The sequence below is a fragment of the Oryzias latipes genome, chromosome 16 (assembly GCF_053564925.1).
Source record: "Oryzias latipes strain Hd-rR chromosome 16, Olatipes_Hd-rR_3.1".
Taxonomy (NCBI): Eukaryota; Metazoa; Chordata; class Actinopteri; order Beloniformes; family Adrianichthyidae; genus Oryzias; species Oryzias latipes.
In genome coordinates this window covers 3,950,579-3,968,548 of record NC_136252.1, presented here as the reverse complement: position 1 = coordinate 3,968,548, position 17,970 = coordinate 3,950,579, and the positions used below count along the sequence as shown (strand labels likewise).

General features: G+C 39.4%; 1 protein-coding gene across 4 annotated transcripts in view; it reads left to right on the top strand.

The window, feature by feature from the left end:
• The window catches only part of LOC144984512 (uncharacterized), a 102,951-nt gene extending 99,604 nt beyond the window's left edge, over window positions 1–3,347 (top strand). For all 4 annotated transcript variants that reach the window (XM_078933195.1, XM_078933192.1, XM_078933196.1 and 1 more), the window contains one exon: window positions 2,306–3,347. In XM_078933195.1, coding sequence (XP_078789321.1) covers window positions 2,306–2,497 — 192 coding nt within the window. In that variant the 3' untranslated portion in view covers window positions 2,498–3,347. The remainder of the gene's footprint in view (window positions 1–2,305) is intronic.
• Window positions 3,348–17,970: the final 14,623 nt, after the last annotated feature.

The following is a 17,970-nucleotide window of genomic DNA, read 5'->3' as shown; positions in this document are numbered from 1 at the left end:
AAGGATGATCGGACTCTCTTGGCAACTATGGATTTGATAATCATTCCCATGTCCATATTAAATATGTGACATAAATATCTCAGTGGGGGCCTGTCAATAAGAGAGCAGCAGCGTGAAGCTGAGGTGGAACAGAGGAACTAATATATGGGGTAGAAAGCAGATGAGAAGCTTTTGCTGATAGATCAGTGCTCCTGAAGCAAAATGGCATCAAACATATTGAAATATCCTTGCTTATTAAAGTCCCACTGATCATCTTATGATTTATTCAAAAAGCCCTCCAAGCGCTCTTTTAATCATGTTTTTAGACAAAATCCAAAAACCTGTGTCGTTGTTTAGGACAGTTCCTGCAGAGCAGCAGGACTTCATCACAAATTCCCCTCTGAGTTGTGGGCGGGACTGTTAGTGCTGGCTAGGACTGTCCACACTTCCTGTCATCCATCTTTTAACACTCTCTCCTGCTAGCTTACAGCCCCTCCTCAGCAGAATTGGAGCTATGCAGCAAACAGTTTAAATCAAGATTCCTGCTTGGACGAGGAAAACAAAGTCGTTCATGGATCTACATGTAGATGCGTCAGAATGGAGCGGAGCAGAGGGCTTGTGCCACAGCGTGCGTTCTACATCACTTTTTTAACATTGTTTATCTTGTCTCCTCCTGATTCATGATATAAATAAAAAGGTTACACAGGAATGGACTAGAAACTTGCTTTCTTTTTGATCCAAGCGGTCCCATCTTTGGAGGGGGTCTCGGTTCGTCTCCAATCGCTTCGGTTTGCTCTGAGATTCCTTGGTCTGAATGCGATCTGTTCCCACGGCGGGGAAACAGAGCTAAAATGGCCACCGTAAACAGAGTAGGAATGTAGCAACGTATTTTTCTTACATGCTTTTCTGTGTCTCGACACGCGACATGCGCCCGACAGACACTTCCTAGAAGCTACCTGGTAGGTCCTTAACGGAACTCTCTTAAACCAATGCTATAACACCACAACGTTGAGACACAGCAACTCATTGAAATGTGGTGGGATGAATTCAGACTTTTCAATGTGACACACAGTGCTTTTCATAAACACTCAGTGTGCCTTCATACCTGTCTCCTCATCCCTGCAGTTTGTAGCATCCTCTGAGTTAAAGCACACGGCACGTCTCCTGTACAGTGACCACTTTGCCGCATGAACCGCTGTACCAAAGTAACAAGGGTTCTTCCCGCTGTTCAAAACTGGTCATTGAAATATAAAGTTTTGACAAGTTAACTGTCCTGATAAAGCGCAGCACGTCCGTCTGTCTTTCTTTGTTTTGACCCGCACTCTTAGTTCCTGACCAATGACTGAAGAGATCTTTAGTCACATGGTTTTGTTTACAAGCTTTGGTTTGTAACAGAATGGGCCGCGTGATGCCAGTCTGAATACACACCAAACGCAAGGACTCAATCCGGAACAAATTAAGCAGACTCGATTCGAAACAAAGGATTTTTCCAGTCTGAATACACCCTAAAATTTTAAAATTCTGTTTCATTTTTAGCAAAAAGATGAATATTTTTGCTGCATTCAAGGATAACTATCGTAAAAGTGCTGTTGGAAGACCTCACTAAAGTACCAGACATCACACTAAAGGTGGGAATACAAGCCTTCAGAAGGGAAAGCAAACTGTGTTTTTTGTTTCAATAAAACGGATCAGGAATGGTAAGGATGACATTAAATTCATGCTGGGAGACAGCAGGGCGTTTAACAATATATGAATACAAAAGTTATAAAAAGTAGGGTTATCAAAGAGCGGATGAAATGTTATGAAGTAATGCATGTTTAAATTTGAGCCTAAAAAGGTTTTACTACTTACAGAGACGGTTTCAGAGATTTATGCTACGTCTCGTGGTAAAACTGATGAAGAACCAGCATCTGCCAGACAAGCAGACGTCGGTTCTGTCCACAGTGGACTCTCTGTGATTATCTTCAGCTATACATTCTGTCCTTTACACTCCAGATGAATTATTTTCTTCAGGCTACCCAATATTTTCTCTCCTGATAACTGAAGACAAAGTAAATTAGGAAGGGCAAAAAATATTTAGAGATGTTTATCAGAATATTTTTTGACAAAAAGTTTGAGTATTTTTGAATTTGCGTCTCTCATTTGAGTTAAAAGAAGGAGCCCGTGCAACTGCAGCACACAACCATCGATTGGCGGGCCGATTTCTCATATTCAGTCTCCTTTTTCAGAGTGTATGGACACTTGAAACGGTTTCAGGCATTTTGGAATGACATTCTTTCCATGGATAACATGAGGCTTCTATTTCTGTCACCTCCCCCTCTTGTAGTTTCACCGTGACAAAGTGAAGACTCCTGTGAGACCCGCCCTCAGCACTCTCAAGGATGACAGTGATGCAGCGGTGCCTGGTGAACATGGCGCCGTCATCCTTTTCTTCCAAATCGTTCATCTCCAATCACACAACAAATGTACTCTTACAGCAATGAAGGTGACACTATTTGAAAATGTCTCTACTCCTTAGAACATAATCTGACGAGTGTTTTCTTTTTTCAAATGCATTGGAATCATTACATTTCTATTTGTGATTTTCACAACAAGTGTTTTCAACTTTCACTGAGGTTTTTCAAATTAACAGGGTTGAAAAAAGTTTTCAAAATGAATCTTTCTTTTTCTTATCAGGAATTTACCAAATACAAAGCTTTTTTCTGTTCTACAAGATTCTCAAACGCTTCTTTGATGCTAGAACATCTTTAAACAGTCGGATTCAAAAAATCCCTTTTGGATAGGAGATGCTTGAATGATTAAAAAGTCAAAACTCTCTCAAAAAATATCCTGTAAATTTCCATACCATCCTATAAATGAAAAATTCAAAAGTAAAATTGTTATAAATTGTATGTTTTGGGAATTGCTGCCTTCACAAGAAACAACATTTCTCATTGTTTAAGAAGCAAATCATCACCTCAATAACCTGGCATTTAACGTATGAGGCAGAGTATTTATTATTTGACCATTTTAGATCAGTTTATTAGTGGCTGACGAAAATGTCCCTCAATGCAGAACTAAGACCAGTGAACATCTTAAAGAAGACGTGTGTTTCTTTACCATATTATTGATAGCTAAGGATTCTTAATTCTGTCTGATAAAGTTATGAATAATGATAATGATAAATCATGTAATAAAATGGTTACGGTAGAACAGGGGTGGGATTATATAAGGTCGCTTCCTTCCACTCCCTTTCAAGCAATATTTATTAAAATGTCTATTTATCTTAAGTTTGATACGTTTCTGTATGAATGTGTAACTGCTGATTGTATTGTTTTTGTGTACTATTCTTATTTTATTGCTTGAAATAAACCATTTCAAATCAAATCAAATCAAAAAATTTGCAGATCATTTCATACATTGTTTGGACAAGACACATTTAGTTATTTCAATGAACCAAAAGTCATTTTTTGTTTTTCTGATTCCTTATTCTCCATATTCAATATTCTGCTAATTTTGCTAACGCATTGAGTTGTGTATTTAGTCTTTTTTGTAAAACGTTGTCACTTAAAGATGTGTTTAGGACCAAAACAAAAGCTGTGACAACAGTTAACCGCTCTTTTGCTTTAAACAAACAGCACACCATGTTTCCAGATTTATGATGTTCCTGTGAAATTTATAAAAGTAAGACACTAAACACAACAAATGATGCCTAACAGGTTTAGACAAGTGATAATTTGCCATGTGAACAGTAAACCATTCTCTGCAGCCACGCTGTCTGCCTTAATGGAAGCTCTGGGTGTCATTGTTGCATGGGGTTGAGGTAAGTGTCAGTGAAGCAGAGAAAACAAATTCAATAATAATTAACTTGGGTCATCTACTCATCTGCTATGGCTCATAAACTCTAGAGGAAAGAAAATCCCCCAGAACTTTCCCAAAGCTTTTAACTCTCACCAGTAAAACACCGACTTCAGCTAGCTGTCTTCAGTCGGTCTCCCACTTTGGCCATGCCGGATCGCCTATGAGACTTTTGGGTGGGGCTTCCGTAGATTAGGAGTGATTTTTATACTGTAAGGATGGCATCTGATCAGCTTAGAGGCTGGGTGTCGGGCTGGCAGAACTCTTCCCACCACCAATGGAAAACCGTTGAGCGTCAGCAGTGTTGACTGAGAGGTGTTTGCTAAGGTGGTAGCCCATAGATGTTACGGTCAACAGTTTACTGGTAAACTGAATCCAAATGGTGACACTTTGTGCACGACTCCGCCTCCATTGATGGATTTGAATGAGAAGACTTGCTATCAAAACTGCATTTGGGCAGCAGTTTAGCTCAGGCGGTAGAGCAGGTCGTCCAACACTCGAAGGGTTGGCGCATCGATCCCCCCAGCCAGCTGTTGCCCCCCCGAGTGCGGCTAGCCTGCAGCTCACCGCTCCCCCCAGGAGATGGGTCAAGTGCGGAGAAAGAATTTACCCATTGTGGGATAAATAAAGTACTTTTTTTTTCTTCTTTTTTTTATATATCAGCAGCGATTTTCAGAATTTTACATTTGTCACATTTTCTTTTAAGACAACTCAATATTTGCTGATTTGTGGCCAAATGTTTTCTATGAAAAGACAGCACTATGTACTTTACAAGAGTCGCAATAGCTTAGTAGTTTAGCTCCAGCAGAACACCATGCAATTTTAAATTTCTCCCTCTCTGATCTGCACTGAGCCGTACACACAGAGTGTGGCCCATCTGCGCACCAGCTCTGTGGTGTGTCGTATAAGTTGCCCTCTATGCCGGCTGTCAGCTGGCTGTAGAGCTAATATCAGGGCTGCCTCTCAGGCTGGCAGACCCAATCAGACTCTGGAAGCTGGGCTGATTGGACTGACATACTCCATCAAACCCAGCATCAAACCGCCTCTGACCATACACTGGGGTCTGACTGCCTCGGCCATCAAGGAGAGGGCCGGCGCAGGCCTTTTTAAACAATCCTAATAAAGATCACCAGTTTCTTTCTCCCCGTAGGAGATCCAGGAGGATTTTCAGCAAGTGGGCATCATCCAGCCGAATCGTGTGATTCAGCCTTTAGTCAACACAGTCTTTTAAACACCTCAACCATCGTTTTGCCACTTTAATTGTACATGCAGCGTTTACTGTCCTGTTTTGACGCAATAGTTTCCATTTTGTGTGAGCTTCAAAGCATGCTGTCAGATGGTTCAGACTTTTCTGTTCTTTTATTTTAATATCAAAACATGTGGCATTGAGACTCACACACTTTGAACTGTATTTAATCCGAACATCTCAACTAACCATACCGCACTTCCTGAATAAAAGTGTAACAAGTTTAACATAATGAAGTATTTCATATAACCGGTCTGACTTTAATCATGTTTAACCGCACAAAAATATTCTAAAATTGAAATGTTTACAGGACTGCTGGCTTCTTGTGGAAATGATTAGAACCTTTAAAGCTTTGGACAAACATGTTGAACCTTTTAATTATCTGGTATAGTTAAAGAAGTACACTCAGCTCATGTGGGTGCGCGCTTCATTCATTTCCGTCTGGCAGGGAGAGTAAAACGTTTTGTAAATTTGCCAGAATGTGCCAGAGCAGCTTTACTATGTCAACAGGGTTGTGAGTGTTTTTAAGAGAGCGGCTTTTAAGAAGCCAATCGAGACTTGAAGTTCCTAAATTCTCCACTGACTGCGTTTAAACATTATTTGCTTTTCCATCGACTCTTAATTGTAGCAGTTGTATTATCAACATCATAGTCTGCTCCTAGTAAACAAAATGAAATAGGAATTTTGACACTGTGTATGGAAGTAAGCCAGTGTTGTTGCATGGGCACATTTTGTTGTGAGACACAGCCTGACTCTCCGGTCCTAAAGAAGCTTAGACACACAGGTGGCCCCAAAATGGTAAGATCATAGACTGCCGCTCAGAGAGCCTGTAGTGTGAGACGTTAATGCACATTTTTCTACGAGCATGCCGAAGCGGATACTTCAGAACTTTAGAACACACTAAATGGGCATTCTTGAATGCGTTTTTAGCACACATATCTCACATTTGACTGTTGCTATTCGATACTAGCGCATGTACTTATAGTTGGAGGAGGCTTGGTGCAAAATGTAGAAGCAGTGCAAATCTCATGGATCTTGCTCCACGTTTTTATTTCACAGCTGTATTCCGATATATGAACGACTTGATGTCATATCATTTTCAATTCAATTTTATTTGTATAGCCCAAATTCACAACAAAAGTCGTCTTGATGGGCTTCATATCGGTAATTGAAAAAGTAAAACATAAAATCAAAAGGATCATGAATACATATAATTCAATAGGAAAATACTAAATTGAACTAACAAACTGACTAAGCTAAACTGGACATCCCTGCCCTTAGACCCTATTTCGCGGTAAGGAAAACAGATTCCGGACAAAACGAAGAAACCTCAGGGGTGTCCACATGAAAGAGGGATCCTCCCCCAGGACGGACAGGCGATTTACCAGAATTCATAGAGAAAAATTACCTTATCTAACTCTACAACTACATATTTAAAGTTCAGCAGATGAGCTTTATCCAGTTGGAGTTGGGGGGACAGTCGGGGGCGTGAGTCGAACCGGAAACAGAAACCACAGCCAGGTGTAGGAGAAGGAGCAGAGATGAGCCAGAGCCTAGGTACACGGTTAGGTACAGGGGCACAGATGAGCCAACTGGAATCTGGAAGCACTCGCCCTCACCCGGAGGGGAGTTGGAAAGAGGGACAGTACATGAATCGCACTGCACCAAACAGAGGGAACTAAATGATCAAGAATTGAGGAGAGAAGGAGGAGAGAAGTAGATGAGAAAAGAGGACAGAACCCCAGTGCACCATAGTTACCCCAGCTTCAACTTCTAGCAGCCTTTTAAAACAAATAGTTATTGTTATTAAGTTTAATTTAAACATATTAACATTAAGTTAAATAATCTCTGAATACTAGCTAGTCTGACAATAAGCCTGTCCAAAGAGGAACGTTTTCAGTCTAACTTTGAATGTAGAAACTGAGTCGGCCTCTCTTACATGAGCTGGGAGTTTATTCCATAAGACAGGGGCTTGGTGGCTAAACGCTCTACCTCCAACCGTACTTTTACTAATTCTAGGAACCACAAGCAGTCCTGCATTTTGCGAGCGAAGTGTCCTGTTTGGATGGTAAGAGACTATGAGGTCCTTAATATAGGACGGGGCCAGTCCATGTAAGGCCTTATAGGTTAACAGGAGGATCTTGAACTTAATTCTAGAATCAACTGGGAGCCAATGGAGGGAAACCAACACAGGAGTGATGTGATCTCTTCTGCTAGTTCCTGCTAACAATCTAGCTGCTGCGTTCTGAACAAGCTGGAGACTTCTTAAGGAACTCTTAGGACACGCTGCTAACAAGGAGTTACAGTAATCCAGCCTCGACGTAACAAATGCATGGATGAGTTTTTCAACATCACTCTTAGAAAGTATATTTCTGATCTTAGCAATATTCCGCAGGTGAAAAAAGGCAGTTCTACACGCCTGAGATATGTGAGCCTTAAATAATAAATCCTGGTCAAATAAAACCCCAAGGTTTCCAACTGTGGAATTAGGGGCTATACTTACACCATCCAGGGAGACTATCTGAGCAGACAGAGCATCTCTGAGGTTTTTAGGAACTAGTATAATGACCTCAGTTTTTCTGGGTTCAAGAGGAGGTAATTAATTGTCATCCAGTTCTTGATGTCTCTGATGCAGGCATTCAGTTTCTCTATATTGTCATTCTGGTCAGGTTTCATGGATACATACAACTGCGTATCGTCAGCATAACAATGAAAATTAATGTTGTGTTTCCTGATTATGTTTCCTAGGGGTAGCATATAAAGCATAAACAGGATGGGTCCTAAAACTGAGCCCTGTGGGACTCCATAATTAACTCGAGTGCACTGAAAGGACTGTCCATTTACATTAACAAACTGGTACCTATCGGACAAATAAGATTCAAACCACTGGAGGCAGATCCTCTGATCCCTATGTCATGCTCTAATCCAGGGGTCGGGAACCTATGGCTCGCGAGCCATATATGGCTCTTTTGATGGTCACATGTGGCTCGCAGACAAATCTTTAATTATAGTTTTTTTTTTTTCATTAGACCAGTCCTTCTCGGGCGCGATGCGATGCCAGAGGCGCGCAGTAGTAGCAGTGCTTAGAGAGAGAAATCTCCGCCAGCGCTATCAGTTACTATTATCTATTATTTCACAGAGTTTGTACCAGCTGGAAACCTGTGAATTGACGTGCCTAAAACTGCGCGCTCCCGTCTCTGAGAAAGAGCGCGCAGATGCGGGGACGGGATGTGTGAGGGAGAAAGCAGAGGGTGGGGCTGAGGTGTTGTGGGGACAGGCAGCAGGTGAATCTCGCAGGGATTGTAAAAACGTAAAACCCGCTTCCCGTCACTCACTGCGGCGTGTGAGTGTGTGTTTGGCTCCCCGTCTGCATGTGATCAGTCTTTGTCACATCTACAGAACATTCAGACCTACGATCACGTTTAAAGTCTCAACGCCTGAACGAAGCAGAAACTCACCACGTATCAACCAGACTAGACCATCAGCAGAACTACCACGAGAAATACTCATCATTTATCAGCAACAGCATAACAATGTTATTAAAAAGAATCCACAGACTTATTGTACTTTAAAAATGTTGAAATTAAATCAAATGCACACATTCATTTGTATATTCAGTTTTAAACAAATTGTCGCGGACTGAGTTGGATGGCTGTTGGGCCGCGTTAATAGTTCTGGAGTTTATTGAACACGTCAAGCAGAGATCTGATTGGTCCTCAGTTCTGTCGCTCAGCCTGTTGTTAGGTAGTTTGGACCAATGGGGTTCAGCTATGGGCCGAATAAGGGAAATGGGAGGGCTACAGCGGGAGCAGGGGAATATAAAGTTGGGAGAAGCGAGATTCAGGAGTTGCTGAATTAATTGAAGGGCGTTTGTTGCGGTCTGCAGTAATCGGAATAAAGAACTTTAAAAGAGGTTAAGTCTCCGTGCCTCAGTGTGGGGAAGGGACACTACATTATTGTATGGCTCTTTCGAAATTACATTTCAAAATATGTGGCATTTATGGCTCTCTTGGCCAAAAAGGTTCCCGACCCCTGCTCTAATCTATGGAGTAAAATACTGTGGTCGATAGTGTCAAAGGCTGCACTGAGGTCTAACAGGACCAGAATACAGAGTATTCCCTTTTCTGAGGCCAGTAACAAGTCATTAGGGACTCTAACTAGTGCAGTTTCAGTATTGTGGTAAGGTGTAAACCCTGACTGTCGTGGTTTGGGTTTATTTTGTATTGGTTTTTCCTTTATATCTTGTTCTGTCATGTTTGAGTTCTGTTTCCTGTTTTATTTTGAAAGGTTTCCTGTTTTGTCATGTTCTTGAGTTTTACTTCCTGTGTCCCAATCTGCCCTGATCATGTTCACCTTTGTCTTGTCATTCCTGTCTGTATTTAAGTCTTGTCTCTGCCTTCCTCATGTGCTGGTCCATTAATGTCTTAACGTCCTTAATGTCATCTAACGTCTTTATAGGCTCTTCCGTCATGTCATGTTTTCATGCTATGCAATAGTAAGTTTAGTTTTTGTTTTGTTACCCAGCTCTACAGCGCCTTTTGTTAAGATTAAACCCCTTGCCCTGGAACCGTGTGCTCCAGTCTCTGCATTCTGGGTCCTTCACGCTACCACAGCCCCCCCAACCTGACACTGACTGAAAGTCTTCAAAGTGGCTGTTGTCCTGTAGGTGGCAGTAAAGCTGCTTAACTTCAACTCTTTCTAGGATTTTAGAAATAAAGAGGAGGCTTGATATTAGTCTATAGTTGGCCAGATTGCTAGGATCTAAACTGGGCTTTTTCCGAAGCGGTTTAACAACTGCATATTTAAAAGATCGTGGCATGTAACTTGTTTCCAGAGACGTATTTATTATGGTTATATGGAATCATTAATTAGGTGGAAGGTTTCTTTAAAAAGTCTAGTGGGAATTGAGTCTAACACAGAAGTTGAGGATTTGGAGGACGACATAACTGACAATATATCCGCTTGATCCACAGCAGTGAAGAAGTCCAATGTTAGAGATTTCTATGAATGCCTTCACTTCTACCACTTCAGCCTTCTCTGGGCCGATAGTAGGAATAACTGGATTCAACTTATGTCCAAAATTTGAGATTTAACTGTTGAAAATGTAGGAAAATCATCAGAGCTGAGAGAAACAGGAATATGTGGTTCTACTGAGCTCTGACTGCGAGTTAATCTAGCAATAGTACTAAAAAGAAATCTTGGATTATTTCCATTTTCTGATATTAAGGTGGAATAGAACTGGGTTCTAGCTCTATGCAGATCTTTTTTATAATTTAATAGCCTATGTTTCCAGGTATTCAGAGACTGCTCTGAACCGGTGCGGCACCATTCTCTTTCCAACTTACGGGTTACTTGTTTAAGAGAACGTGTTTCAGCGTTAAACCACGGTGCTACTCGGTTTTGTCTGACGAGCTTAGGTTTCAGGGGGGCAACAACATCGAGTGTACTCCTAAGGGCTTGTAAGGCATCATTAACAAACAGATCATTTGTACTGGGACTGATACTATGGGAGCTGGTCTCAGAGTATTTGCTCAGAATGTTACTAAGTATTGGTTGAACTGTGAGTTTAAACTCAGACACAGAACGGTCAGATAAGGTTCTTCTAAGTTGTGTCTTATTCACTGGGGCAGTAGCATGTTCTAATGTAAACTGGAAGGTAATCAGAAAGTGAACAGAAATGATGGGGTTATGAGGAAGGACACTCATTTGGCCAATCTCTATACCATGGGTGTAGAGATTTTAACCCATGGTACCATTGGTTAAAGCAAGGTCCAGGGTGTGCTTGTGACAGTGAGTGGGTTCATTTACATTTTGGGGAAAACCAACATGATCTAATAAAGCTGCAAAGGCAATTCCTAAACAGTCACTGGGGTCATCAACATGGATATTAAAATCCCCTAATATTATAATTTCATCAGAATCTAAAATAGTAATCGATAGGAAGTCGGAAAACTCAGTTAAAAATTCTGAATTTTGAAACTGCAGGTATTAATTTTTTCTTTTCCTTCATTCCTTCATCTTCTTAAGCTGTTTTTCCGCCCACTGTTGTTTTTCCACGTCCAAAGAATCCAAAGGGAACATACTGGTGACCTGTCCAGGATGTCTCCTGGCTTCACTCACGGGTGGTCGGGATAATTTCTTCTTTATAACCAATTTTCAAACGGTTAACACTTCCGTGTGTTGTAAAGGTCGTTACCCATACATCACTACCAAAGCGGAGTCCCCAGGTTGTATGGATATTTGATTTTTTCCAACCCTTGAAAGGAGCACATTAGTGCTGTTCAAGTGGTGAGTGTCTGGTCCTTGTGTGCCCTTACGTGCTTCATTCAGGCAGCCTGACTGTTAGAAATGCTACAAATTTAGCAAAAGACATAGAAACTCAAGGAAATTAGAACAAAAGTCAAAAAGGGGTCACTAGGTGGATGAAATAAAAATACTTTCAGTGGTCCAAAAGAAAGAAAAAAAAAACAAGACATTAGTTAATTATAGATTATATTATTATACATTAATTGTATTGTGAGATCACAATGGTATAAGGAAGGTATAAAAACTGCCAAAGTTATCCCATTTCATAAAACAGGCAACAAACATTTCTTTAACAACTACAGACAACCATCACTGCTTTCTTCATTTTTTTTAATAATAGAAAAGTTACTTGTTCAGAGTCTAGTTATTAAGTTATTAAATGTCAAAATGGTAAATGGTGTATACTTATACAGCGCTTTTCTACCTACTAGGACAAAGCGCTTTTACAGTCACCGACCCATTCACCCAGTCACACACACATTCACACACACATTCACACACTGGTGGCCGCTGGTGGACGTGGAAATGGCTTTCCGTCAAACGTTCAGCTGCATTGGCAATTATTACAGTAACAAAAGACATTTCAACAACAATTGATGAAAATAAATACACAATGGGACTGTTTATAAATTAAAAAAAGGGAATTTGATACTGTTAATCATTCTATTTCAATGTCAAAGTTTTACTTGCTTGGGGTTAGAGGACTTTCCCTTAACTTACTGCTTTACCAGCCAATTTGTACAGTTAGGTCATTCCTCAAAAAGCATGAATATTGAATGTGGAGTCCCACGAGGCTCCATATCGGGTCCTCTTCTTTTTCTTGTATATAAAGATGACATCTGTGACGTCTCAAATGTATGGAAACTTGTACTTGCTTCTTATGATGCAACAGATTTTTTTTTCAGGAAAAAAAATTGTAACAGTTGATAGAAGATACTGAAACTGAAATGGTTGAACTCAAATTGGTTTAATAATTATAAGCTTTCATTTATTTGGAAAAGACTGACTGAGCTTATGGTTTCTACTAATAAAAAACAGGAAAAAAAGTAAAGCGGTTAGAAATGTTTTGTTTTGAAAAACATTAAGCACTATATGTCCTGTAATGTGTTAAAAATGTTTTATTGTTCAATTTTATGGCCTTATATTACATAAAAAACTAATTTATTTACATTACAACAGAAACGAGTTAATGGAACAATTTATAAATTTGGAACAAACAAATTCTTTATTTACTAAGTCAAGATTATTGACATTTAAAGGAAAATTATTTAGTAAGGCAAGGCAAGGCAAGTTTATTTGTATAGCACAATTCGTACACAAAGTAATTCAATGTGCTTCACAAAACAGAAAAATGCATTAAAATCACAATACATCATAGAAATAATCAACGTAATATTTAAAACAGCAAACGTTATTAGAGATGCTTTAAGTTAAAAATAGAGAGATGACAGTGAGCTTTCAAATGTTATTTGTTTTTACCTCAGAAGATGAAAATCCCAGGAGAACATATGAATTTAAGTTTCAAGTTGCTATCACTGCCGTAACCCTTGTGCTATCCTAGGCACTTTAACATTGGGAGTTGGGTCATCTAGACCCACTAGACAGAGCGCTGAACCTTTTTTCTTCAATGATTTGTGATCTTCACTGGTGTCCATGGATTACATGAAATCTTTCCACCTTTATCCACCTTTGTCATGGTAGGGAGAACACGTCAATGGAAGGGTGGGGTCATCTCGACCCCGTAGAATAGCACAAGGGTTAAGGCAGACATGTTTTTCTTTTGTTGATGTTAAAGTTTCGAATGCTCAATAGGATATCATGAAAACTTGTACAAATAAACTATCATTTTCAAAAATATATTTGTAAATAAGAAATTTGAGGAATATGTTATGTGTAGTTTAGTGTTTAGTGGCAGGCGGTAAATGTCATCTGGACTCTCATTTTTTTCCTTTTTTTAAGATGTGATCCAGAGGCAGAAATAAAATAAGTTGTATTGTTCTCACTGATCATTTCCAGTCATGAAGATGCTTGGACCTTCTGTATGTGGAGTACTGAACATGTTCATGCAATGTGGTTCTCTTCAGGAAGGGAACAAATAACGAAAGAAAGGATGATAGCAAACCCTGCAAGACCACACAAAAGAGAGACAAAGCCAATATAAAGGAATTATAACCATATAATCTTTTCAAGTGAACAAAGTCCATCTCGCTGGTGGCTACTTGATCTACGGACTTGATCAAGTTCTGCTTTCAAACACCGACCACATGGAGTCTGACCCAAGAATGGGGAATCACTATTTGCATCTGTACTAAAGTTAATTTACTCCAGTAAGTAAAGCTGGACAGGAAATGCCTCACTGTGTTGCATGCAGAGAAACACGTTGTTGAGTAGAGATAACAGATAAAAATGATAATGATAGCTGCAATAATTAAAACAAAGGGAAACATTAAAATGAACATTCTGTGAATTTCATGTGGGAAATTGTAAACAAATTACTAAAGTAAAGCAAAGAAAGGCACAATTTAACAATTAATTGAAAGAAAAGTATCGCTGCATGAAAGCAATTTGAATTCATTGCTGTTACTAAAAGAAATATACAGTGTCTGCAATTCTAAAGATGCCGTTATCTCCTCTTTAAGAGTTTTTTTTTTTCATATTTAACAGGGTCCTTGATTACCTGCTGCGTTGCTTTTTGTAATTTCCAACAATGCGTGAAACTGAGCAGGCCGAGAAGACAATTATGTTTTCGTTCCTGAAGGCAGGGTAGGGCTGATGATACATTTATTCATTATCAATTTAATATGGCCACAATACACAATCAGCTGCAATACAGAGAGACAGGGCTGAGAAAACAAATTAGCAAAAAGCCTAAGGAATATTTGTTGGCCTCTGTTCTGCATCCTCATGGCATATGGGCATCTATTTGCAACAAGAGTTCATTTGCAGATATATAAAGAAATCAGTGCAGGGACAAATAAAATGATCTCATAAAACTCAACCAAGAAGAAATATCGCCTGGGAAGCATATGGCACTGTCAAAAAATATCACTTGAGACACAAAACACAAATACTGGCGAGTACAATTGTGACACGTTCCAGCCTAAATGAATAAATTCATTTCATTACAGAGTAGAAAGGTAGGAGTTATAATCGCCTCAATTAGAGCGAAGCCATAAAGCAGAGATAATGTATATGTAATTTCTTTTCATTTAGCTACCATCTGTTAGTTGCAATTGAACGCACTGTAATATTTAGCTTTTCATTAGTTTGTTTTTCTCTGTGTGAGGTAGGTTATTGTGCGTGAGTGTGAGACTTTTTGGAGTTCATAAATCCAGGATGATGGATTTAATTCCAGCTGAAATTAATGCCGGCAAAACTATTACGATTCTTAATGAATGGGGATGGAGAAAAAGCCTTAGTGTGTAATTGATGCACTTAAAAAAGATAAAAATAGAAATGAGTAATTATTGTATGAAGCGACATAAACACTCAGGGTTACGGAGCTCTTCTCATCTGGTTCAACTGCTAAAACTCTCTCAATAGTCCTCCAAAAGCCTCTCAAACATATGTCCCTTCGTCTGTTTATCTTGGCAAACACTTGGCTGAGCAGAGGAGAGACGAATGCAGGAAAGGAAGAGTTGAGTCCTTCCCTTGATGGTCTCCCTGGCTCCACTGCTTCACACAGAGCCAATGCTCTCCCAACCTGCCATATGGGAGCCATAGCGCTTTTCTTTATCATCTCCTTTTTTTATTCCTCATGGTTGTGCAGCGGCCTTTGTTGTTCAGGCATAATCAAATGTTGATAGCATAGTTCAAATGGACCATTAAGTATGTGAGAATGCTCTATGGAGATTGAACAGATAAGAGACCAGGAGCCAGGCAGTCTGCCATGTTCAATAGCCAGCATAGTGTTGATGTTAATTTGATTATAATATAGTCATCTCAGAAGATTAGAGCTATTCAATTAAATATTCTAATTAACCTGAAGTATTAGGCAAATGATGCTAATTACAAATATCCTCCAGAGAGCCTGCTGGATGAAAGGCGCCACTGGTACTTCAGACCACTGTCTCGTAACAGCATGTCCTATATCATAGACTTGACAAATATTAAATTCCTGGCTAATTTGCCTCAACCCCATTTGTTTAATAGCATCTGCATTTTGTTTGAAATTGTAATAAACATGTGTACACAGCTCTTAACTTCACAGAAAAGTGCACTCTTGGGGTAGCTTAGGATTTCTGTTTACACAGCTCCCCAGAACATTTTCTCTCCGTCTCACAAACACATGCACACTCAAACACACACAAACTCACACATAGAGCTTGGCCCATTAAACTCAAACTGCTAGCGCTGACTTCAGTGAAACAACATTATTTTCAGGCCCTGTGCACAGCAAAAGAGCCTTCTCACAAACTGTCTGTTTCTAATCATTAGGAGTATATATTTTAAATGCCTGTAAAAACATTCGCACATATTCAGGTCAAATCGGCCTATACCAATGAAAAGAACTTCATAAAGAAATCAATCCATCAAATCGATATTGGAAAATACCACTTGAATTGAGCCACATTAGGTTTATTTTACATGAAAACGACCAAGTGCATCACACATGTAATGTCTTTAACACGGATAAGTCCATCCTTCCAGTCTTTAACACCGATCAGTCCATCCTTCCAGTCCAATGTGTGGACAGACTTTGAATAAAGTCATGTGACCATCCAGTGTCTAGAATGTTCTAAGAATGTTCCCTTTGGATTCTTTGGATGTGGAAAAACAACAGTGGTGAACTTTAGGAAACAAACATGTGAATGAATTTGACATTTATTCTAGTGTTCTTGTTTGTTTGGACACAGATTTCATTTAGATTTGATGATCTGGAAGAAATCCAAGAATCTGGAAAACTTCACTGTTCAGTAGCAGGAATTTAGTGAGGTATTTATTTAGGTACCTTGATATTCTTGGCTAAAAATATCCAGGATTGATCTTAGGACAGTCGATTGAATTGTTCCAAAATAACCGATGTCTGCTTAGATTGTATGGTCAACCACAAATGATGATATGAATTCACTAGAGTGAATCGTTCTCCCCTAGTTTTACTATGAATTCACTAGAGTGAATCGTTCTCCCCTAGTTTTACTATGAATTCACTAGAGTGAATCGTTCTCCCCTAGTTTTACTATGAATTCACTAGAGTGAATCGTTCTCCCCTAGTTTTACTATGAATTCACTAGAGTGAATCGTTCTCCCCTAGTTTTACTATGAATTCACTAGAGTGAATCGTTCTCCCCTAGTTTTACTATGAATTCACTAGAGTGAATCGTTCTCCCCTAGTTTTACTATGAATTCACTAGAGTGAATCGTTCTCCCCTAGTTTTTGCTGGTCAGTCTTAGCTAAATCCTGCAGAGGGTTAAAAAACTCACCTTGCAGCAGTCAGCTCAGTACCAATTGGTTTTTTTAAGTCATGAAATCATCATATTTGACAAAGGTGTAAGCAAAAGCAACGCTATCGCGGTACAGAAACATGTGGGTGCTGTCACTGATTACTTTATATTCATGGTTTTTCCACTCCAAGGTCGCAAATATGTCATGTGCATAATGTTGGCCCTCAGTGTGGCATTATAGTCACTCCGAGCAACGTGTTTCAATAAGGCAATTTTCTCGCTGCCGAGGAACATCAGCGAGGCCGCATTCTCAACAAAGACAGAGTATGACATGTTATCCAAGCATACATCTGCAGGACAGAACTATACTTTATTAAAGGAAAATAGGATTTCACAAATGTTTGGAGAAGCAAAGGGAGTAGAGGGTGGGATGCTGGGGGGGTTGTTGACTTCTGCTATGGGAGAAATGTTTGTGTCAAATGTCCAGGTACAGAAAAGTTATTGGAAACAAAAAGCTAAAAGTTTTATATACCTTGTCAGAATATCCCTAATGATCCCAAATGGGTCATTTCAGGGATTCAGCTTAACAGCTGTATCATAAGCAACTGTGTACAAAACATAAATACATAAATGTGCATTTTTAAATTAGTTTTAACCCTTTTACATCAGAGATGTTGCCAGGACACCTAAATAACACTCGCTTTGCCGTATCGTAACTCTTTGATCCTTCACATGATCAACGTGAATCCGCTGATTCTGACACAAACAAAGGGGACGTTTCATTTTGGCTTTGCACCGCAAAATTAATTTGGGTAATTGATGCGTAAATAGCTTCAACAGTCAAAAGAACTAAAGCTGAAACTGCAGTGTTAAAGGGTTACAATTTTTTAATTTTCACTAGATTAAAGAAAAAGGAAACAAAAAAGCTTAATAAGCAATAGATTAACAAACTTTATTCAATTTATTAATGCATGAAAATAAGTGCTTAAGGCATACGCAATGAAAATGGTATTCTTGGTGTTTTTAACATGTTCATTATCATGACAGAGGACATATTAGAAGTAAATTAAGCTCAAAATTGTGTTTTCTGAAGTTTTCTTCCTTTCCTCGTCTGAGCTGGAATCTGGATCTAAACTGAACAGCTGGAAAACTCCAATATTTCTCACCATTTGTGTTGCTATGCCAATGTTAGCTTGGGGTTGTGAGGGGCTGTGGGA